The 25295-nt window shown below is 48.8% G+C and overlaps 1 protein-coding gene across 1 annotated transcript in view; it reads right to left on the bottom strand.

Annotated features, from left to right (window-relative positions):
- The window catches only part of HAUS6 (HAUS augmin like complex subunit 6), a 199397-nt gene extending 174888 nt beyond the window's left edge, over positions 1 to 24509 (bottom strand). Inside the window, exons 1-2 of the mRNA XM_063914178.1 lie at positions 24067 to 24509; positions 23807 to 23902 (exon numbers count right to left, since the gene is read on the bottom strand). Of these exons, the coding sequence (XP_063770248.1) occupies positions 23807 to 23902; positions 24067 to 24206 (236 nt within the window). The 5' untranslated portion in view covers positions 24207 to 24509. The remainder of the gene's footprint in view (positions 1 to 23806; positions 23903 to 24066) is intronic.
- Positions 24510 to 25295: the final 786 nt, after the last annotated feature.

Raw genomic sequence — 25295 nt, 5'->3', positions numbered from 1 at the left:
TACCTTGGTAAAGACCCGAGGTGCCGTGGACAATCCAAACGGCAGCGTCTGAAACTGATAATGACAGTTTTGTACTACAAACCTGAGGTACCCTTGGTGAGAAGGGTATATCGGGACGTGGAGATAAGCATCCTTGATGTCCAGAGACACCATATAGTCCCCTTCTTCCAGGTTTGCTATCACTGCTCTGAGTGACTCCATCTTGAATTTGAACCTTTTTATGTAAGTGTTCAAGGATTTCAGATTTAAAATTGGTCTCACCGAGCCGTCCGGCTTCGGTACCACAAACAGCGTGGAATAATACCCCTTTCCTTGTTGCAGGAGGGGTACCTTGATTATCACCTGCTGGGAATACAGCTTGTGAATGGCTGCCAAAACTGCCTCCCTGTCGGAGGGAGACTTTGGTAAAGCAGACTTCAGGAAACGACGAGGGGGAAACGCCTCGAATTCCAGTTTGTACCCCTGCGATACTACCTGTAGAATCCAGGGATCCACTTGCGAGTGAGCCCACTGCGCGTTGAAATTCTTGAGACGGGCCCCCACCATATCAGAGTCTGCTTGTAAAGCCCCAGCGTCATGCTGAAGACTTGGCAGAAGCAGGGGAGGGCTTCTGCTCCTGTGAAGCGGCTGCATGGTGCAGTCTTTTTCCTCTTCCTCTGCCCCGGGGCAGAAAAGAGTGGCCTTTTGCTCGCTTGTACTTATGGGAACGAAAGGACTGAGTTTGAAAAGACGGTGTCTTTTTCTGCTGATGTGGAGTGACCTGGGGTAAAAAGGTGGATTTTCCAGCCGTTGCCGTGGCCACCAGGTCCGATAGACCAGCCCCAAATAACTCCTCCCCTTTATACGGCAATACTTCCATGTGCCGTTTGGAATCCGCATCCCCTGACCACTGTCGCGTCCATAACGCTCTTCTGGCAGAGATGGACATAGCACTTATTCTTGATGCCAGGGTGCAAATATCCCTCTGTGCATCACGCATATATAGTAGTGCATCCTTTAAATGTTCTATAGTTAACAAAATATTGTCCCTATCCAGGGTATCAATATTCCCGGTCAGGGAATCCGACCATGCGACTCCAGCACTGCACATCCAGGCTGAGGCGATTGCTGGTCGCAGTATAACACCAGTATGTGTGTATATACTTTTTAGGATATTTTCCAGCCTTCTATCAGCTGGTTCTTTGAGGGTAGCAGTATCAGGAGACGGTAACGCTACTTGTTTTGATAAACGTGTGAGCGCCTTATCTACCCTAGGGGGTGTTTCCCAACGCGCCCTAACCTCTGGCGGGAAAGGATATAATGCTAATAATTTTTTAGAAATTAGCTGTTTTTTATCGGGGGAAACCCACGCTTTTTCACACACCTCATTTATTTCCTCTGACTCAGGAAAAAATATTGGTAGTTTTTTCTCTCCCCACATAATACCCTTCTTTGTGGTACTTGTAGTGTCAGAAAGGTTCAATGCCTCTTTCATTGCCGTGATCATGTAACGTGTGGCCCTACTGGACATTACGTTTGTCTCGTCACCGTCGACACTAGACTCAGTATCTGTGTCAGGGTCTGTGTCGACCCACTGAGGTAACGGGCGTTTTAGCGCCCCCGACGGCGTCTGAGACGCCTGGACAGGCACTAATTGATTTGCCGGCTGTCTCATGTCATCAACAGTTTTCTGCAAATTGCTGACATTATCACTTAATTGTTTAAATACAATCATCCAGTCAGGTGTCGACTCCCTAGGGGGTGACATCACCAACACAGGCAACTGCTCCGCCTCCACATAATTTTCCTCCTCATACATGTCGACACACGCGTACCGACACACAGCACACACACCGGGAATGCTCTGATAGAGGACAGGACCCCACTTAGCCCTTTGGAGAGGGAGAGTCTGCCAGCACACACCCAGCGCTATATATATATATATATATATATATATATATATATATATATATATATATATATATATACATACATATACATATACACACAGGGATAACCTTATATAAGTGTTATTCCCTTATAGCTGCTGTTATCGTTATTTGCTGCCAAAAATGCCCCCCCTTCTCTTTTTTTACCCTGATTCTGAAGCAGGACTGCAGGGGAGAGTCAGGGAGCCATCCTTCCAGCGGAGCGGTGAGGGAAAATGGCGCTTGTGTGCTGAGGAGAAAGGCTCCGCCCCTTCACGACGTCCTTATCTCCCGCTTTTCTGTGTAAAATGGCAGGGGATTAAAATACATCCATATAGCCCAGGAGCTATATGTGATGTATTCTGTTTTGCCACCTAAGGTATTTTTATTCTAAGCAGCTCAGGAGAGCCACCTAGATTGCACCCTTCTCGGCCGGGCACAAAAATCTAACTGAGGCTTGGAGGAGGGTCATAGGGGGAGGAGCCAGTGCACACCACCTGATCCTAAAGCTTTACTTTTTGTGCCCCGTCTCCTGCGGAGCCGCTATTCCCCATGGTCCTTTCAGGAACCCCAGCATCCACTAGGACGATAGAGAAATAAGTGCTATCTGGCATACCATCCCCACACTTAAATCGAGTCAAAATTGCCTAAGAGCACAAGCATGAACATGATCATTACATTGATACATAGGGGTGTATTTACTAAAGTGAGAGTTTATAGAAGTGGGGATGTTGCCCATAGCAGCCAGATTCTAGCTATTACCTTCTAAAACAGGACAGCCTAACCTATGGCTCTCCAGCTGTTGTGAAACTACAAGTCCCAGCATGCCCTGCCACAGTTTTGCTTTTATCAAATGCTAAATCTAGGGCATGCTGGGACTTGCAGTTTTCCAACAGCTGGAGAGCCACAAGTTGGCCATGACTATTCATAAATGTGCTAGATAAATAAGTAGAATCTGATTGGTTGCTATGAACAGGATGCAGTCAATATACTGGCTGTCAGGATCCCGGTATTCAGGAGACAGACAACCGGAATCTAGACCACCGCCGGGTATTCCCATTCAGTTGGTGGGTCCACGCATGGCGAGCGCAGCGAGCCCACTGTGGGGTATTGCTGCCTCGACGCCGGTACTCCGAAAGACAGGATGCAGCCGCCGGTATAGTGACAGTAGCATCCCATCTGCCGGGATATCTTATGTATCCCCTATGGCAAAACCTCCACTTCTATAAACCTGCACTTTACAAAATATACCCCATAGTGCTCACTCTAGTGTATATTTAAGATGGGGTGCTGATCAGAGACCATATTCATGGTAACCACCCTCCCTTTCAATCAATCTAGGGGGCAAACCCAGCAGTCACAGATGCTTGGCTACCCTTGAGCACTCCTTGCACTATGAACAGATGCAGTGTGCACGTCATCTGTGTCATGCAACTTTTTTTTTAGAATATGACCGAGTTGCATCGTTAATAAGCCTAAAGTACACCAGAAGGTTCAGACTACTGGCATTCCTTTGTAGAGCGGTCTGCAACCAAGTCACTATCAACCACACCATTTGCCAAGTATCATTATGCTTAATCGGTGAAGGTCCATACACCCGGTGAGATTCAGGCTATGCCCGACTCACTGAGACATGGACTGTGGTCGGTTTCGCAAGCAAAGATAACTGTTCTTGCGATACCGATTTTGGCTAATTGACAATTTTGACTATCTTTTACACGAGATAGTCAAAACGGACTTGCCTGCGATGCCGAATCCATCGGCATCGTAAGCTGTGTACACATGGTGCAATATGCAATAACTTTCCTTACCATTTTGACTATATAGTCAAAAACATTTTAAAAAAAAGTTAAGTGCATAGTGCACCGTGTATACACACTGACTTTACACCACTTCCTTTTCTACAAAAAGTACTGATCTAGTTTGTCTGCTACACTGAGCCACTTTATGAAACTATAAAGCAAAAAAAATATATATCAAAAAAAAGAGAGGCAGCACTTCCAGGTTTGTAAAAGTGAAAAACTTTAAGACTTTTTCACTTTTACAAACCTGGAAGTGCCGCCTCTCTTTTTTTTGCTGTACATGTGGGAGTCAATATCTCTGGGAAGGCACTCCAGTAAGTTTTTTCACTTGGGGCCACGCTGTCCCTTATGAGTGCCGAGATAGATAGATAGATAGATAGATAGATAGATAGATAGATAGATAGATAGATAGATAGATAGATAGATAGATAGATAGGATACACACACACACACAACTCCCTGCCAGAGTAATGCTCGGACCAGGCAGTGTGTTGTGCATAAAGTGGGTACACACTGGCCGATATATCGGCCGTGATATATATCGCGGGTCCGTCAGCCAGCGTGTACGGCCGATACGTCTGTGAACTCAGTCGTTCACAGAAGTATCGCGTCGGCGCCGCAGCACAGCCGGCGGCTAATACGTCTACCGATATATTGGCACGCCGCTGTGTGTACGGGCGGTCGACAGCTGACCACACATACACACAACGATGTGCCAATATATTGTTAGATAAACTGGCTGTCAAGGGCCAGCGTGATGTCTGAACAGCATCATTCACAGACATATTGCTCGTACACACTGGCCGACAGAGCTGCGATATATCGGCCAGTTTGGACACACCTTAAGTTGCGATATAGCATCTCACACCATATGGCTCAAAAACACTGAGTGAGGACAAATCTGTAATAGGCCAGTTTGCAATAATGCAGTGATAAAAATAAGATTTTAAGCCTACCGGTAAATCTTTTTCTCGTAGTCCGTAGAGGATGCTGGGACTCCGTAAGGACCATGGGTATAGACAAGCTCCGCAGGAGACATGGGCACTTTAAGAAAGACTTTGACTCTGGGTGTGCACTGGCTCCTCCCTCTGTGCCCCTCCTCCAGACCTCAGTTAGAGAAACTGTGCCCAGAGGAGATGGACAGTACGAGGAAAGGATTTTTGTTAATCCAAGGGCAAGATTCATACCAGCCACACCGTATAACTTGTGATATACTATCTAGTTAACAGTATGAAAAACAACAGTTTCGGTCCAAAACCGACGAAACTATAACATAACCCTTATGTAAGCAATAACTATATACTAGTCTTGCAGAAGTAGTCCGCACTTGGGACGGGCGCCCAGCATCCTCTACGGACGAAGAGAAAAAGATTTACCGGTAGGTTTAAAATCTTATTTTCTCTAACGTCCTAGAGGATGCTGGGACTCCGTAAAGACCATGGGGATTATACCAAAGCTCCCAAACGGGCGGGAGAGTGCGGATGACTCTGCAGCACCGATTGAGCAAACAGGAGGTCCTCCTCAGCCAGGGTATCAAACTTATAGAACTTTGCAAAGGTGTTTGACCCCGACCAAGTAGCAGCTCGGCACAGCTGTAGTGCAGAGACCCCTCGGGCAGCCGCCCAAGACGAGCCCACCTTCCTAGTGGAATGGGCCTTAACCGATTTTGGCAACGGCAATCCTGCCGTAGAATGCGCCTGCTGGGTCGTGTTACAGATCCAGCGAGCAATCGTCTGCTTTGAAGCAGGGCCGTCAACTTTGTTGGCTGCATACAGGACAAACAGTGCTTCTGTTTTTCTGATCCTAGTCGTTCTGGCCACGTAAATTTTCAAAGCCCTGACCACATCAAGGGACTCGGAATCCTCCAAGTCACGAGTAGCCACAGGCACGACAATAGGTTGGTTCATATGAAAAGGATGAGACCACCTTAGGTAGGAATTGAGGACGGGTCCGCAACTCCGCTCTATCCATATGGAAAACCAGATAGGGGCTTTTATGTGATAAAGCCGCCAATTCCGAAACTCGCCTAGCCGAAGCTAAGGCAAACATGACCACCTTCGAAGTGAGATATTTCAACTCCACTGTTTTAAGTGGTTCACACCAATGTGACTTCAGGAAACTTAACACCACGTTAAGGTCCCAAGGCGCCACCGGAGGTACAAAAGGAAGCTAAATATGCAGTACTCCCTTCACAAAAGTCTGTACTTAAGGTAAAGAGGCCAATTCCTTTTGAAAGAAAAATGGATAAGGCCGGAAATCTGAACTTTAATGGAGCCCAATTTTAGGTCCAAATTCACTCCAGTTTATAGGAAGTAAAGAAAACGGCCTAGATGGAATTCCTCCGTAGGAGCATTCTTGGCCTCACACCAAGAAACATATTTTCGCCATATTCGGTGATAATGTTTAGATGTCCCGTCCTTCCTAGCTTTTATTAGCGTAGGAATTACCTCATCCGGAAAACCTTTTTCTGCTAGGATCCGGCGTTCAACCGCCATGCCGTTAAACGCGGACGCAGTAAGTCTTGGAACAGACAGGGACCCTGTTACAACAGGTCCTGTCTTAGAGGAAGAAGCCACGGATCTTCTGTGAAGAGGAAAATAAGATTTTACTTACCGATAAATCTATTTCTCGTAGTCCGTAGTGGATGCTGGGGACTCCGTCAGGACCATGGGGATTAGCGGCTCCGCAGGAGACAGGGCACAAAAATAAAGCTTTAGGATCAGGTGGTGTGCACTGGCTCCTCCCCCTATGACCCTCCTCCAAGCCTCAGTTAGGATACTGTGCCCGGACGAGCGTACACAATAAGGAAGGATTTTGAATCCCGGGTAAGACTCATACCAGCCACACCAATCACACAGTACAACTTGTGATCTGAACCCAGTTAACAGTATGACAAACGTAGGAGCCTCTGAACAGACGGCTCACAACAATAACAACCCGATTTTTTTGAACAATAACTATGTACAAGTATTGCAGACAATCCGCACTTGGGATGGGCGCCCAGCATCCACTACGAACTACGAGAAATAGATTTATCGGTAAGTAAAATCTTATTTTCTCTGACGTCCTAGTGGATGCTGGGGACTCCGTCAGGACCATGGGGATTATACCAAAGCTCCCAAACGGGCGGGAGAGTGCGGATGACTCTGCAGCACCGATTGAGAGAACTCCAGGTCCTCTTTAGCCAGGGTATCAAATTTGTAGAATTTTACAAACGTGTTCTCCCCCGACCACGTAGCTGCTCGGCAGAGTTGTAATGCCGAGACCCCTCGGGCAGCCGCCCAGGATGAGCCCACCTTCCTTGTGGAATGGGCCTTGACAGATTTAGGCTGTGGCAGGCCTGCCACAGAATGTGCAAGTTGAATTGTGCTACAAATCCAACGAGCAATCGTCTGCTTAGAAGCAGGAGCACCCAACTTGTTGGGTGCATACAGTATAAACAGCGAGTCAGATTTTCTGACTCCAGCCGTCCTTGAAATATATATTTTCAATGCCCTGACAACGTCCAGCAACTTGGAATCCTCCAAATCGCTAGTAGCCGCAGGCACCACAATAGGCTGGTTCAGGTGAAACGCTGACACCACCTTAGGCAGAAACTGAGGACGCGTCCGCAGTTCTGCCCTGTCCGAATGGAAAATCAGATATGGGCTTTTATACGATAAAGCCGCCAATTCTGACACTCTCCTGGCTGAAGCCAGGGCCAGTAGCATGGTTACTTTCCATGTAAGATATTTCAAATCCACCGATTTGAGTGGCTCAAACCAATGGGATTTGAGAAAATCCAAAACTACATTAAGGTCCCACGGAGCCACTGGGGGCACAACCGGGGGCTGTATATGTAGTACACCTTTTACAAAAGTCTGGACTTCAGGAACTGAAGCCAATTCTTTCTGGAAGATAATCGACAGGGCCGAAATTTGAACCTTAATGAACCCCAATTTGAGGCCCATAGACAATCCTGTTTGCAGGAAATGTAGGAATCGACCCAATTGAAATTCCTCCGTGGGGGCCTTCCTGGCCTCACACCACGCAACATATTTTCTCCAAATGCGGTGATAATGTTGTGCAGTCACCTCCTTCCTGGCTTTTACCAGTGTAGGAATGACCTCTTCCGGAATGCCTTTTTCCCTTAGAATTCGGCGTTCAACCGCCATGCCGTCAAACGCAGCCGCGGTAAGTCTTGGAATAGACACGGTCCCTGCTGAAGCAGGTCCCGTCTTAGAGGTAGAGGCCACGGATCTTCCGTGAGCATCTCCTGAAGTTCCGGGTACCAAGTTCTTCTTGGCCAATCCGGAGCCACGAGTATCGTTCTTACTCCCCTTTGCCGTATAATTCTCAGTACTTTTGGTATGAGAGGCAGAGGAGGAAACACATACACTGACTGGAACACCCACGGTGTTACCAGAGCGTCCACAGCTATTGCCTGAGGGTCTCTTGACCTGGCGCAATACCTGTCCAGTTTTTTGTTGAGGCGAGACGCCATCATATCCACCTTTGGTTTTTCCCAATCATGTGGAAGACTTCTGGATGAAGTCCCCACTCTCCCGGGTGTAGGTCGTGTCTGCTGAGGAAGTCTGCTTCCCAGTTGTCCACTCCCGGAATGAACACTGCTGACAGTGCTATCACATGATCTTCCGCCCAGCGAAGAATCCTTGCAGCTTCTGCCATTGCTCTCCTGCTTCTTGTGCCGCCCTGTCTGTTTACGTGGGCGACTGCCGTGATGTTGTCCGACTGGATCAACACCGGCTGACCCTGAAGCAGGGGTTTTGCCAGGCTTAGAGCATTGTAAATCGCTCTTAGCTCCAGTATATTTATGTGAAGAGACATCTCCAGGCTTGACCATACTCCCTGGAAGTTTCTTCCCTGTGTGACCGCTCCCCAGCCTCTCAGACTGGCATCCGTGGTCACCAGGACCCAGTCCTGTATGCCGAATCTGCGGCCCTCTAACAGATGAGCACTCTGCAACCACCACAGAAGAGACACCCTTGTCCGTGGCGATAAGGTTATCCGCTGATGCATCTGCAGATGCGATCCGGACCATTTGTCCAGCAGATCCCACTGAAAAGTTCGTGCGTGGAATCTGCCGAATGGAATCGCTTCGTAAGAAGCCACCATCTTTCCCAGGACTCTTGTGCATTGATGCACAGACACTTTCCCTGGTTTTAGGAGGTTCCTGACAAGTTCGGATAACTCCCTGGCTTTCTCCTCCGGAAGAAACACCTTTTTCTGAACCGTGTCCAGAATCATTCCCAGGAACAGCAGACGTGTCGTCGGGGTCAATTGAGATTTTGGAAAATTCAGAATCCACCCGTGCTGTTGCAGCACTACTTGGGTTAGTGCTACTACGTCCCCCAGCTGTTCCCTGGACCTTGCCCTTATCAGGAGATCGTCCAAGTAAGGGATAATTAATACGCCTTTTCTTCGCAGAAGAAACATCATTTCGGCCATTACCTTGGTAAAGACCCGAGGTGCCGTGGACAATCCAAACGGCAGCGTCTGAAACTGATGACAGTTTTGCACCACGAACCTGAGGTACCCTTGATGTGAAGGGCAAATTGGGACATGCAGGTAAGCATCCTTGATGTCCAGGGACACCATAAAGTCCCCTTCTTCCAGATTCGCTATCACTGCTCTGAGTGACTCCATCTTGAACTTGAATTTTTGTATGTACAGGTTCAAAGATTTCAGATTTAGAATAGGTTTTACCGAGCCGCCCGGCTTCGGTACCACAAATAGTGTGGAATAATACCCCTTTCCCTGTTGTAGAAGGGTTACCTTGACTATCACCTGCTGAGAATACAGCTTGTGAATGGCTTCCAATACCGTCGCCCTGTCTGAGGGAGACGTTGGCAGAGCAGACTTTAGGAACCGGCGAGGGGGAGACTTCTCGAATTCCAACCTGTAACCCTGAGATACTATCTGCAGGATCCAGGGGTCCACCTGTGAGTGAGCCCACTGTGCGCTGAAATTCTTGAGTCGACCCACCGCCCCCGAGTCCGCTTGTAAAGCCCCAACGTCATGCTGAGGGCTCTGCAGAAGCCGGGGGGGGGGGGGGGGCTTATGCTCCTGGGAAGAAGCTGCTTGGTGCACTCTCTTACCCTTTCCTTTGCCTCGGGGCAAATATGACTGTCCTTTCGCCCGCTTGTTCCTATAGGAACGAAAGGACTGCGGCTGAAAAGACGGTATCTTTTTCTGTTGGGAGGGGACCAGAGGTAAAAAGGTGGATTTCCCGGCTGTTGCCGTGGCCACCAAATCCGATAGACCGACCCCAAATAATTCCTCCCCCTTATACGGCAATACTTCCATATGCCGTTTGGAATCCGCATGACCTGACCATTGTCGCGTCCATAAACTTCTTCTGGCAGATATGGACATCGCACTTACTCTCGATGCCAGAGTGCAAATATCCCTCTGAGCATCTCGCATATAAAGAAAAGCATCCTTTAATTGCTCTAAAGTCAATAAAATACTGTCCCTATCTAGGGTATCAATATTTTCAGTCAGGGAATCCGACCAAACCACCCCAGCACTGCACATCCATGCAGAGGCGATGGCTGGTCGCAGTATAACACCAGTATGAGTGTATATACTTTTCAGGGTAGTTTCCAGCCTCCTATCCGCTGGATCCTTGAGGGCGGCCGTTTCAGGAGACGGTAACGCCACTTGTTTTGATAAGCGTGTGAGCGCCTTATCCACCCTAGGGGGTGTTTCCCAGCGCGCCCTAACCTCTGGCGGGAAAGGATATAATGCCAATAACTTCTTTGAAATTAGCAGTTTTCTATCGGGGTTAACCCACGCTTCATCACACACTTCATTCAATTCGTCTGATTCAGGAAAAACTACAGGTAGTTTTTTCAGACCCCACATAATACCCCTTTTTGTGGTACATGCAGTATCAGATATGCAAAGCCTCCTTCATTGCCGTGATCATATAACGTGTGGCCCTACTGGAAAATACGTTTGTTTTTTCACCGTCGACACTAGATTCGGTGTCCGTGTCTGGGTCTGTGTCGACAGACTGAGGTAAAGGGCGTTTTACAGCCCCTGACGGTGTCTGAGACGCCTGTACAGGTACTAACTGGTTTGCCGGCCGTCTCATGTCGTCAACTGATTTTTGTAATGTGCTGACATTATCACGTAATTCCATAAACAAAGCCATCCATTCCGGTGTCGACTCCCTAGGGGGTGACATCACCATTACCGGCAATTGCTCCGCCTCCACACCAACATCGTCCTCATACATGTCGACACACACGTACCGACACACAGCAGACACACAGGGAATGCTCTTATCGAAGACAGGACCCCACTAGCCCTTTGGGGAGACAGAGGGAGAGTTTGCCAGCACACACCCAAGCGCTATAAATATATAGGAACAACCCTATAGAAGGGTTGTCTCCCTTATAGCAGCTTAATATATCAAAAAACGCCAAAAAAGTGCCCCCCCCTCTCTGTTTTACCCTGTTTCTGTAGTGCAGTGCAGGGGAGAGTCCTGGGAGCCTTCCTCGCAGCGGAGCTGAGCAGGAAAATGGCGCTGTGTGCTGAGGAGATAGGCCCCGCCCCCTATTTCGGCGGGCTCTTCTCCGGTGTTTGTGAGACCTGGCAGGGGTTAAATACATCCATATAGCCCCAGGGGCTATATGTGATGTATTTTTTAGCCAGAACAAGGTATTCTCATTGCTGCCCAGGGCGCCCCCCGCAGCGCCCTGCACCCTCCGTGACCGCTGGTGTGAAGTGTGTGACAACAATGGCGCACAGCTGCAGTGCTGTGCGCTACCTCATGAAGACTGAAAAGTCTTCTGCCGCCGGTTTCTGGACCTCTTCACTTTTCGGCATCTGCAAGGGGGTCGGCGGCGCGGCTCCGGGACCGAACTCCATGGCTGGGCCTGTGTTCGATCCCTCTGGAGCTAATGGTGTCCAGTAGCCTAAGAAGCCAATCCATCCTGCACGTAGGTGAGTTCACTTCTTCTCCCCTAAGTCCCTCGTTGCAGTGAGCCTGTTGCCAGCAGGACTCACTGTAAAATAAAAAACCTAAAACTTTTTCTAAGCAGCTCTTTAGGAGAGCCACCTAGATTGCACCCTTCTCGGCCGGGCACAAAAACCTAACTGAGGTTTGGAGGAGGGTCATAGGAGGAGGAGCCAGTGCACACCACCTGATCCTAAAGCTTTATTTTTGTGCCCTGTCTCCTGCGGAGCCGCTAATCCCCATGGTCCTGACGGAGTCCCCAGCATCCACTAGGACGTCAGAGAAATACCTAGACCGATCGGAACAACCACTGTGTTACTAGGGCGTCTACAGCTACCGCCTGAGGGTCTCTTGACCTGGCGCAATACCTCTGTAGCTTTCTGTTGAGGCGGAACGCCACCATGTCTATCTGGGGCAGTCCCCACTGACTTGCAATCTGTGCGAAGACTTCCAGATGAAGTCCCCACTCTCCTGGAAGCAGGTCGTGTCCGCTGAGGAAGTCTGCTTCCCAGTTGTCCACTCCCGTAATGAACACTGCCGACAGTGCGCTTACATGATTTTCCGCCCAGCGAAGAATCCTGGTGGCTTCTGCCATTTGCACTTTGCTCTTCATGCCGCCTTGGCGGTTTACACGAGCCACTGCGGTGATGTTGACTGAGTGGATCAGACCCAGTAGGTCACGAAGCAATGTCTCCGCTTGCCGAAGGGCGTAGTATATGGCCCTCAGCTCCAGGATGTTAATTTGAATACATGTTTTTTTGTAACTTGACCCAAAGACCTTGGAAGTTTCTTCCCTGTGTGACTGCTCACCCACCTAGGAGGCTTGCGTCCGTGGCTACCAGACTACAGTCCTGGATGTCGAATCTGCGACCCTGCAGAAGGGGAGCACTCAGTAGCCACCATAGGAGAGACTCTTGCCCTAGGGGACAGGGTGAATAACTGATGCATCTGTAGATGTGATCCGAACCACTTGTCCCGTAGATCTCATTGGAAGGTCCTCGTATGGAACCTGCCGAAGGGAATGGCCCCGTAAGATGCCACCATCTTCCTCAGGACCCAAGTGCAGTGATGTACTGACACCTGTTTTGGCTTTTATAGTTTCATAACCAGAGTCATTAGTTCCTGGGCCTTCTCCATCGGAAGATAAACCCATTTCTGGTCCGTATCCAGAATAATATCCAAGAAGGGCAGACGAGTCATAGGAACCAACTATGACTTCGGGATAATGAGAATCCAGCAGAGTTGCTGTGACACCTTCAGCGAAAGTGACACTCTGTTCAACAACTGCTCTTTTGATCTCGCCTAATTAGGAGATCGTCTAAGTATGGGATAATTGTGACTCCTTGCTTGCGTAGGAGCACCATAATTTCCGCCAATTACCCCGAAATTGGTAATGACAATATTGTATTGCAATTCTTAGGTACGCCTGATGTGGTGTATAAACGGGAATATGAAGGTATGCAGCCTTTATGTCTAGATACACCATAAAATCCCCCCCTTCCAGGCTGGCGATGATCGCACTAAGCGATTCCACCTTGAATATGAACCTTTTCAAGTATAGGTTCAGATTTTTAATTTTAAAAAATGTCTGACCGAACCGTCCGGTTACGGGACTACAGCCAAGGTTGAGTAATATCCCCTTCCCTGTTGAAGGAGGGGAACCTTGAGCACCACCTGTTGTACATACAATGTGTGAATTGTATTTAATATTATCACCCTTTCTGGGGGAGAAGCCGGTATGGCCGATAAGGAAGACCAGCGAGGAGGCACCTTCGAATTTCAGCTTGTAACCCTGAGAAACATTTTCTATTACCCAGGGATCCACCTGTGAGTGAACTCAGATGTGGCTGAAGAGTCGAAGACGCGCTCCCACTGTGGCGGACTCCCCTAGGGGAGACCCAGCGTCATGCGGCGGATTTAGTAGAGGCCGGGGAGGACTTCTGTTCCTGGGAACTAGCTGTGCCCTTACCTCTGGTAAGAAAGGACGCTCCTCGTACTTTCTTGTTGTTCTGCGACCGAAAGGACTGCATTTGATAATGTCGTGCTTTCTTAGGCTATGAGGAAATAATAAGAATTTACTTACCGATAATTCTATTTCTCGGAGTCCATAGTGGATGCTGGGGTTCCTGAAAGGACCATGGGGAATAGCGGCTCCGCAGGAGACAGGGCACAAAAAGTAAAGCTTTAGGATCAGGTGGTGTGCACTGGCTCCTCCCCCTATGACCCTCCTCCAAGCCTCAGTTAGGTACTGTGCCCGGACGAGCGTACACAATAAGGAAGGATTTATGAATCCCGGGTAAGACTCATACCAGCCACACCAATCACACTGTACAACCTGTGATCTGAACCCAGTTAACAGTATGATAACAGCGGAGCCTCTGAAAAGATGGCTCACAACAATAACAACCCGATTTTTGTAACTATGTACAAGTAATGCAGATAATCCGCACTTGGGATGGGCGCCCAGCATCCACTACGGACTCCGAGAAATAGAATTATCGGTAAGTAAATTCTTATTTTCTCTATCGTCCTAGTGGATGCTGGGGTTCCTGAAAGGACCATGGGGATTATACCAAAGCTCCCAAACGGGCGGGAGAGTGCGGATGACTCTGCAGCACCGAATGAGAGAACTCCAGGTCCTCCTTAGCCAGGGTATCAAATTTGTAGGATTTTACAAACGTGTTTGCCCCTGACTAAATAGCCGCTCGGCAAAGTTGTAAAGCAGAGACCCCTCGGGCAGCCGCCCAAGATGAGCCCACCTTCCTTGTGGAATGGGCATTTACATATTTTGGCTGTGGCAGGCCTGCCACAGAATGTGCAAGCTGAATTGTATTACACATCCAACTAGCAAAAGTCTGCTTAAAAGCAAGAGCACCCAGTTTGTTGGGTGCATACAGGATAACAGCAAGTCAGTTTTCCCGACTCCAGCCGTCCTGGAACCTATATTTTCAGGGCCCTGACCACATCTAGCAACTTGGAGTCCTCCAAGTCCATAGTAGGCGCAAGACACCACAATAAGCTGGTTCAGGTGAAACACTGACACCACCTTAGGGAGAGAACTGGGGACGAGTCCGCAGCTCTGCCCTGTCCGAATGGACAAACAGATATGGGCTTTTTTGAGAAAAAAACCACCAATTTGACACTCGCCTGGTCCAGGCCAGGTCCAAGAGCATGTTCACTTTTCATGTGAGATGCTTCAAATCCACAGATTTGACTGGTTTTAAACCAATGTGTTTTGAGGAATCCCAGAACTACGTTGAGATCCCACAGTGCCACTGGAGGCACAAAAGGGGGTTGTATATGCAATACTCCCTTGACAAACTTCTGGACTTCAGGAACTGAAGCCTATTCTTTCTGGAAGAAAAATCGACAGGGCCGAAATTTGAACCTTAATGGACCCCAATTTGAGGCCCATAGACACTCCTGTTTGCAAGAAATGCAGGAATCGACCGAGTTGAAATTTCTTCGTGGGGCCTTCCTGGCCTCACACCACGCAACATATTTTCGCCACATGTGGTGATAATGTTGTGCGGTCACCTCCTTTCTGGCTTTGACCAGGGTAGGAATGACCTCTTCCTGAATGCCTTTTCCCTTAGGATCCGGCGTTCCACCGCCATGCCGTCAAACGCAGCTGCGGTAAGTCTTGGAACAGACATGGTACTTGCTGAAACAAGTCCCTTCTTAGCGACAGAGGCCATAAGTCCTCTGTGAGCATCTCTTGAAGTTCCGGGTACCAAGTCCTTCTTGGCCAATCCGGAGCCATGAGTATAGTTCTTACTCCTCTACGTCTTATAATTCTCAGTACCTTAGGTATGAAAAGCAGAGGATGGAACACATACACCGACTGGTACACCCACGGTGTTACCAGAACGTCCACAGCTATTGCCTGAGGGTCTCTTAACCTGGCGCAATACCTGTCCCGTTTTTTGTTCAGACGGGACGCCATCATGTCCACATTTGGTAATTCCCAACGGTTTACAATTATGTGGAAAACTTCCCCATGAAGTTCCCACTCTGCCGGGTGGAGGTCGTGCCTACTGAGGACGTCTGCTTCCCAGTTTCCATTCCCGGAATGAAACACTGCTGACAGTGCTATCACATGATTTTCCGCCCCGCGAAAAGTCCTTGCAGTTTTTGCCACTGCCCTCCTGCTTCTTGTGCCGCCCTGTCTATTTACGTGGGCGACTGCCGTGATGTTTTATCCCACTGGATCAATACCGGCTGACCTTGAAGCAGAGGTCTTGCTAAGCTTAGAGCATTATAAATTTACCCTTAGCTATATTTATGTGGAGAAAAATCTCCAGACTTGATCACACTCCCTGGAAATTTTTTTCCTTGTGTGACTGCTCCCCAGCCTCTCGGGCTGGCCTCCGTGGTCACCAACATCCAAAACTGAATGCCGAATCTGCGGCCCTCTAGAAGATGAGCACTCTGTAACCACCACAGGAGAGACACCCTTGTCCTTGGATATAGGGTTATCCGCTGATGCATCTGAAGATGCGATCCGGACCATTTGTCCAGCAGATCCCACTGAAAAGTTCTTGCATGAAATCTGCCGACTGGAATTGCTTCGAAGGAAGTCACCATTTTTTTACCATGGCCCTTGTGCAATGATGCACTGATTTTAGGAGGTTCCTGACTAGCTCGGATAACTCCCTGGCTTTCTCTTCCGGGAGAAACACCTTTTTCTGGACTGTGTCCAGAATCATCCCTAAGCACAGGAGACTTGTTGCCAGGATCAGCTGCGATTTTGGAATATTTAGAATCCACCCCTGCTGTTGTAACAGTATCCGAGATAGTGCTACTCCGACCTCCAACTGTTCCCTGGACTTTGCCCTTATCAGGAGATCGTCCAAGTAAGGGATAATTAAGACGCCTTTTCTTCGAAGAAGAACCATCATTTCGGCCATTACCTTGGTAAAGACCCGGGGTGCCGTAGACAATCCAAACGGCAGCGTCTGAAACTGATAGTGACAGTTCTGTACCACGAACCTGAGGTACCCTTAGTGATAAGGGCAAATTTGGGACATGGAGGTAAGCATCCCTGATGTCTCGGGACACTATATAGTCCCCTTCTTCCTGGTTCGTTATCACTGCTCTGAGTGACTCCATCTTGATTTGAACCTTTGTAAGTGTTCAAATTTTTTTAGATTTAGAATAGGTCTCACCTAGCCTTCTGGCTTCAGTACCACAATATAGTGTGGAATAATACCCCCTTTTCTTGTTGTAGGAGGGGTAATTTAATTATCACCTGCTGGGAATACAGCTCGTGAATTTTTTCCCATACTGCCTCCTTGTCGGAGGGAGACCTTGGTAAAGCAGACTTCAGGAGCCTGCGCAGGGGAAACGTCTCGACATTCCAAACTGTACCCCTGGGATACTACTTGTAGGATCCAGGGGTCCTGTACGGTCTCAGCGTCATGCTGAGAGCTTGTCAGAAGCGGTGGAACGCTTCTGTTCCTGGGAATGGGCTGCCTGCTGCAGTCTTCTTCCCTTTCCTCTATCCCTGGGCAGATATGACTCTTATAGGGACGAAAGGACTGAAGCTGAAAAGACGGTGTCTTTTTCTGCAGAGATGTGACTTAGGGTAAAAACGGTGGATTTTCCAGCAGTTGCCGTGGCCACCAGGTCCGATGGACCGACCCCAAATAACTCCTCTTCCTTTATACGGCAATACACCTTTGTGCCGTTTGGAATCTGCATCACCTGACCACTGTCGTGTCCATAAACATCTTCTGGCAGATATGGACATCGCACTTACTCTTGATGCCAGAGTGCAAATATCCCTCTGTGCATCTCGCATATATAGAAATACATCCTTTAAATGCTCTATAGTCAATAAAATACTGTCCCTGTCAAGGGTATCAATATTTTTAGTCAGGGAAACCGACCAAGCCACCCCAGCTCTACACATCCAGGCTGAGGCGATCGCTGGTCGCAGTATAACACCAGTATGTGTGTATATACTTTTTATGATATTTTCCAGCCTCCTGTCAGCTGGCTCCTTGAGGACGGCCCTATCTATAGACGGTACCGCCACTTGTTCTGATAAGCGTGTGAGCGCCTTATCCACCCTAAGGGGTGTTTCCCAACGCGCCCTAACTTCTGGCGGGAAAGGGTATACCGCCCATATTTTCTATCGGGGGGAACCCACGCATCATCACACACTTCATTTAATTTATCTGATTCAGGAAAAACTACAGGTAGTTTTTTCACATCCCACATAATACCCTCTTTTGTGGTACTTGTAGTATCAGAAATATGTAACACCTCCTTCATTGCCCTTAACGTGTGGCCCTAATAAGGAATACGTTTGTTTATTCACCGTCGACACTGGATTCAGTGTCCCTGTCTGTGTCTGTGTCGACCGACTAAAGTAAACGGGCGTTTTAAAACCCCTGACGGTGTTTTTGAGACGTCTGGACCGTTACTAATTGTTTGTCGGCCGTCTCATGTCGTCAACCGACCTTGCAGCGTGTTGACATTATCACGTAATTCCCTAAATAAGCCATCCATTCCGGTGTCGACTCCCTAGAGAGTGACATCACCATTACAGGCAATTGCTCCGCCTCCTCACCAACATCGTCCTCATACATGTCGACACACACGTACCGACACACAGCACACACACAGGGAATGCTCTGATAGAGGACAGGACCTACTAGCCCTTTGGAGAGACAGAGGGAGAGTTTGCCAGCACACACCAAAAACGCTATAATTATATAGGGACAACCTTATATAAGTGTTTTCCCTTATAGCATCTTTTTTATATATTTCTAACGCCAAATTAGTGCCCCCCCTCTGTTTTAACCCTGTTTCTGTAGTGCAGTGCAGGGGAGAGCCTGGGAGCCTTCCCTCCAGCCTTTCTGGAAGGGAAAATGGCGCTGTGTGCTGAGGAGATAGGCCCCGCCCCTTTTTCGGCGGCCTCGTCTCCCGCTCTTAACGGATTCTGGCAGGGGTTAAATATCTCCATATAGCCCCCGGAGGCTATATGTGAGGTATTTTTAGCCAAAAAAGGTTTTCATTTGCCTCCCAGGGCGCCCCCCTCCCAGCGCCCTGCACCCTCAGTGACTGCCGTGTGAAGTGTGCTGAGAGGAAAATGGCGCACAGCTGCAGTGCTGTGCGCTACCTTAAGAAGACTGAGGAGTCTTCTGCCGCCGATTCTGGACCTCTTCTCGTTTCAGCATCTGCAAGGGGGCCGGCGGCGAGGCTCCGGTGACCATCCAGGCTGTACCTGTGATCGTCCCTCTGGAGCTAATGTCCAGTAGCCAAGAAGCCAATCCATCCTGCACGCAGGTGAGTTCACTTCTTCTCCCCTAAGTCCCTCGTTGCAGTGATCCTGTTGCCAGCAGGACTCACTGTAAAATAAAAAACCTAAGCTAAACTTTTCTAAGCAGCTCTTTAGGAGAGCCACCTAGATTGCACCCTTCTCGGCCGGGCACAAAAATCTAACTGAGGCTTGGAGGAGGGTCATAGGGGGAGGAGCCAGTGCACACCACCTGATCCTAAAGCTTTACTTTTTGTGCCCTGTCTCCTGCGGAGCCGCTATTCCCCATGGTCCTTTCAGGAACCCCAGCATCCACTAGGACGATAGAGAAATAAAAGGCAAAAGATCAGAATTACCAGCTATAGCTGTGGAGACCAGGTCCGAGAGCCCTTCTCCACACAATTCCTCAGCCTTGTAAGGTAAACCCTCCATATGCCTCTTTTAGTCGGCATCACCTGTCCATGGCATGTTCCACAGGACACATCTAGCAGAAATCGACATAGCGTTGACTCTAGAACCCCGTAGACGGATGGAAGGAATATGATATATATATATATATCCATCCATCTATCGTTTCGGAGACCTTTAATCTCCTTCGTCAGGACAATACAGAACAGAAAAAGACATACCTTTATTCAACTCTCCCAGGTGCACTCTAAGCCCGTCTGCCTCTTCCCGTCGCCATCCCGCTGGCGTCACCGGAAGTGAACTCACGTCCACGTCACACGGCTGGTAGAGCTGGGCGGGGGGCCGGGGCGTTGCTATAGCGATACCCATCACCATGGAAACAATGCTGCACAATAATAAACGGAGGAAAATGAAGTATAACATTCTGCTTGTAGTTGAATAGCATCAATACTAAATGACTAACTATTAATTCAATAACATTACATACTAACACAGCTGTTATACACAGAGCTTCTACTAGAGAACATAGTTACATTCAAGTAATCAAAAACATTACTGGTATACAGTGTCCTATGTTTCTAAAAAGCAAGTGTAAGATAAATGCTCATTCAACCCGAGCGGCTGTAGGGTTTGTAGCTTATAAATCCATTTTGTCTCTAGTCGCAATAATAAGTTATCCCTATTGCCACCTCTTCTACAGGGGGGTACCCAATCGATCATTTTGTACCTTAATGCGGCTAGACTATGGCGAGAGTCACGGAAATGCCTAGCAACCGGTTCATCAGTCATTTTATTCTTAACGGTGGTGTCAGTGCTCTCAATGGCCTTTCTAATACCAGATCGATGGGCAGCCATCCTTTCCTTAAAACTGCGGATTGTTTTGCCCACGTATAGTAAGCCACATGGGCATTTGATGTAGTAGACTACATGGGTACTAGAGCAAGTTAAGGGGTAATTAATTTTGAACCTTTTGCCTGAGCGCAGATGTGAAAAATAAGCCCCTGTCTCTAAGTATTGGCAAGTCGTGCAATTAATGCACTTAAAATTGCCAGGTTTTCTGGACAAAAAAATTGGTCTGTGGGTGAGCTACAAAACCCGTGATGTCATTGTGGACTAGGACATCCTTAATATATGCAAAATAATGGCGGGGGCTCATGCATATATACAGTGCCCAGCTGTATATATGCTCTATTTTGCCAGGAGGTACTCAATTGCTGCCCAGGGCGCCCCGCCCTGCACCCTACAGTGACCGGAGTGTGTGGGTTAGTGTGGGAGCAATGGCGCACAGCTGCAGTGCTGTGTGCTACCTAATATGAAGACAGGAGTCTTCTGCCGCCGATTTTGATGTCTTCTTGCTTCACTCGCCGGCTTCTGTCTTCTGGCTCTGCGAGAGGGACGGCGGCGCGGCTCCGAGAACGGACGGCGGCGCGGCTCCGAGAACGGACGACCAAGGGTGAGTTCCTGTGTTCGATCCCTCTGGAGCTAATGGTGTCCAGTAGCCCAACAAGCGCAACCTATCCGCAGTTAGTAGGTTTGCTTCTCTCCCCTCAGTCCCACGTAGCAGAGAGTCTGTTGCCAGCAGATCTCTCTGAAAATAAAAAATCCTAACAAAATACTTTATTAGCAAGCTCAGGAGAGCTCACTAAAATGCACCCAGCTCTGTCCGGGCACAGATTCTAACTGAGGTCTGGAGGAGGGACATAGAGGGAGGAGCCAGAGCACACCAGTAGTCCTAATTCTTTCTTAGAGTGCCCTGTCTCCTGCGGAGCCCGTCTATTCCCCATGGTCCTTACGGAGTCCCCAGCATCCACTAGGACGTTAGAGAAAACTTATTGCGACTAGAGACCAAATGGATTTATAAGCTACAAACCCTACAGCCGCTCGGGTTGAATGAGCATTTAACTTACACTTGCTTTTTAGAAACATAGGACACTGTATACCAGTAATGTTTTTGATTACTTGAATGTAACTATGTTCTCTAGTAGAAGCTCTGTGTATAACAGCTGTGTTAGTATGTAATGTTATTGAATTAATAGTTAGTCATTTAGTATTGATGCTATTCAACTACAAGCAGAATGTTATACTTCATTTTCCTCCGTTTATTATTGTGCAGCATTGTTTCCATGGTGATGGGTATCACTATAGCAACGCCCCGCCCCCCCCCCCCCCCCCGCCCAGCTCTACCAGCCGTGTGACGCGGACGTGAGTTCACTTCCGGTGGCGCCAGCAGGACAGCGACGGGAAGTGGCCGACGGGCTTAGCATGCACCTGGGTGAGTTGAATAAAGATATGTCTTTTTCTGTGGTTCTGTATTGTCCTGACAAAGGAGATTAAAGGTCTCCGAAACGTAGACCAATTATCTTAACTATTTTGAAGTTTCCTGAGTGCCGTTTTTTCTTCACCATTATATCAATTGACACGATTCTGGCACCGGGACCAGTTGAGATATCTGTTGGGAGTGCCGGACACACACACACGTGTGTGTGTGTGTGTGTGTGTGTGTGTGTGTGTGTGTGTGTGTGTATAAACCCACGCCAACACAACCGCCGTCTGAGTAATGTATCAGAATGTGCGTAAATGGGCTTCAAAGTACTTTTACTGCATGCTATCTGCAGGATCCCTGAGGACAGCTGTTAAGTCAGCGCTACCTTTTTGGGTAAACGTGTCAATGCCTTATCCACCCTAGGGGAAGATTCCCATCGTATCCTGGCCCTAGTAGGGAAAGGATACTCCGAGAATTCTTTTTGGGAATCTGCAGTTTCTTGTCCGGAGATTCCCGCTCTTTCTTCATGAGGGGAGGGAAATTTACCTCAGCTTTCTTCCCCTTAAACATGTGTTTCCTCGTGTCAGGGACAGATGAGTCATCAGTGATATGCAAAACATCTTTTATTACAATAATCATATATTGAATACTATTTCTGCCAGTCTTGGCTGTACTTTGCATTATCGTAGTCGACACTGGAGTCAGACTCCGTGTCGATATCAGTGTCTATTATTTTGGATAGTGAGCGTTGAGACTCTGAAGGTCTCTGCGACATAGGGACAGACATGGGTAGAATCCCTGTCTGTTCTCTAATCTTTTGTGCAATAAATTTATCTTCGCACTTAATTCCACATATCCAATCAGGTGTCGGCGTTGTCGACGGAGACACCACACACATTTGCTCCATCTCCTCCTTAGGAGAGCCTTTTACCTCAGACATGTCGACAGACACACCACACACTCAGGGAATGCTCTTCTGAAGACAGTTCCCCCACAAGGCCCTTTGGAGAGACAGAGAGAGAGTATGCTAGCACACACCCCAGCGCTATATGACCCAGGAAAAAACACAGTAATTTAAAGTTTACCCAGTAGCGCCGTTATTATCTGCGCTGAATTATGTGCCCCCCTCCTCTTTAAAACTCCCTCTTCTACCGTGGTATAAGTAGGGGAGAGTCCGGGGAGCTTCCTCTCAGCTGCTGTGGAGAAAAAACATGGCGCTGGTGAGTGCCGAGGAAGAAGCCCCGCCCCCTCGGAGGCGGGCTTCAGTCCCGCTAAAAGTGTAAAATGCATATACAGTGTCCAGCTGTATATATGCGCTCTTTTGCCAAATAAGAGGTTTATATTGCTGCCCAGGGCGCCCCCCCTGCACCCTTACAGTGACCGGAGTTTGCGAGGTGTATGGGAGCAATGGCACACAGCTGCAGTGCTGTGCGTTACCTCAGTGAAGATCACGAAGTCTTCTGCCACCTTTAAAGCCTTCTTTCTTCTCATACTCACCCGGCTTCTATCTTCTGGCTCTGTAAGGAGGACGGCGGCGCAGCTCTGGGACGAACGTCCAGGGCGAACCTGTGTTCCGACTCCCTCTGGAGCTAATGGTGTCCAGTAGCCTAAGAAACAGGACCTTGAAACTCAGAGAAGTAGGGCTGTTTCTCTCTCCTCAGTCCCACGATGCAGGGAGTCTGTTGCCAGCAGTGCTCCCTGAAAATAAAACACCTAATTAAAATACTTTCTTAGCAGGAAACTCAGGAGAGCTCCCTGCAGTGCACCCATCTCCTCTGGGCACAGTATCAAACTGAGGTCTGGAGGAGGGGCATAGAGGGAGGAGCCAGTGCACACCCAGAGTCAAAGTCTTTCTTAAAGTGCCCATATCTCCTGCGTAGCCCGTCTATCCCCATTGTCCTTTACGGAGTCCCAGCATCCTCTAGGACGTTAGAGAAATACTAGTTATCGACAACTGATAAAAGGATTATCAGGATATCTGGCTAGCAGTGGTGATAATTACTTCTTCACCCCTAGCAACATCACACGCAAGACCCACCTTTGACCTTTCACCCACACAGCAGCACTGGAGAGCACAACGTTAGCCCTAGACAGAGAAGAGATCCATCTCCTGCAAAAACATATGCTTCCACCAGAGATGGGTCTTGTCACAGACAGATTGGCGCAAGGATTTCTATAACCACACATGCTCACCTGAAAACTTCCTTACATCGCACGTTATCCAGTTTTGCAAACAAGAAGTGGAAGACAACATAAGAAGCGTCCTTATTGGGCTTATCAAACATGTTGCTAAGAGAAAAGGAAACAAAATATAAGTAAAACAAAGACAAGAGGTGAAAGGACCAGCACTGCACAATAGAGCAACAACATAGAAGGGGCTATTACACAGCCAGGTACAGGGCACCAGGCACTGCGGCCGTGGGAGGGTACCAGGAACAAACGGCACCACTCACACTCCAAAGGTGACATGGGCCAAGGTTCTACCAAAAGCAGCAGCCTCCGCTCCAGCCTCGAAGCCCAGCGCCAGCAGCGCCATCCACAGGTGCTCTCTCTGCCAGGAGTGGTACTGGGGCCGGGGCGCGGCGGCCTGCATGCTGGCGGCGGGAGGACAAGCCGCGGTGTAGCGTTGACCGAGCACCAACTCCCCGGTAATGGAGAGCTCGGACACCGGAGTAGATGTGTGCAGTAATGGAGGGCGCTGGGCCGGGGGAGTCACAGCCCCCTACTCTGCGGCCTGACGTCTCCGACCCGCTGTTGCAAAGACCCACATCCCGGCAACTGAGGGCACGGCCGCCGCCATCTTCCCTCCCAACCCGCCAAAACACAGCGTTCACTTTATCCACTCAGCAGCCACAGAGTGCCGGGCGCCTATTAGGCGAAGACTCCAGGAAGAGGTCTTGCGGACAAGCCAATGGCAAGCGAGGAAGGTCCTGGAGGGGCGGGGTAAATAAGGGTTACAATGGTTTCTAGTGGTACCATTAGCAACCGGTCTCACAGTCAGCAGCTCCTCCCTTCGCTGTGATGACACGCTGCCAGTGACTGGCTGCTATGGGACGGGGAATAATTACTATATGGATACGTAACAATCCGTCTCCTGAGCTAGGGATGGCCATCGGCACTGTCTCCATCGATGAATGCCATCGATGACGATGGTACCCTCAGTCCATGGATGTATAATGCTATTCTGCGTTGTACGATAGATCGTTCTAACCATCGATGGTGTGCACATGCGTACAAGAAATACATAGCATGGCAGAAGTTGTTAAATTCAGGGAAGGCCATCGGAAGCCAACCATCGTAAGATGGCTAGGCTTCCACCATTGAATCTTTCGATGTAACGCTTACTAACCATCGCATCAAAAATATTTGATGGTGAAAAATATTTATATGACTTGCGCATGCGCTAAAACCCTGAAGTGCGGTCGGCAGGAGGCAGGAGTGGGGCAGGAAAGGGGGTGAGATTGGGTCGGGGCCAGTACTTCCCTACACTCATTAATGGGGAGGACCTGCTCAGTAATACTAACTAGCCTACAATGCAGGCTGCATGTGGTCTATATATACTGTTCCATCACTGGGAGCAGTAGCGGATCTTGCCACGGGCAAGCAGGACTTTTGCCCAGGGCGCCGGCGCCATCCGTAGGGTGCAGAACCATTGCAAGATCCGCTACTGCTGTGCCCCCCG

Source organism: Pseudophryne corroboree, chromosome 1 (assembly GCF_028390025.1).
Source record: "Pseudophryne corroboree isolate aPseCor3 chromosome 1, aPseCor3.hap2, whole genome shotgun sequence".
Taxonomy (NCBI): Eukaryota; Metazoa; Chordata; class Amphibia; order Anura; family Myobatrachidae; genus Pseudophryne; species Pseudophryne corroboree.
This window is presented reverse-complemented; position numbering and strand designations above follow the sequence as displayed.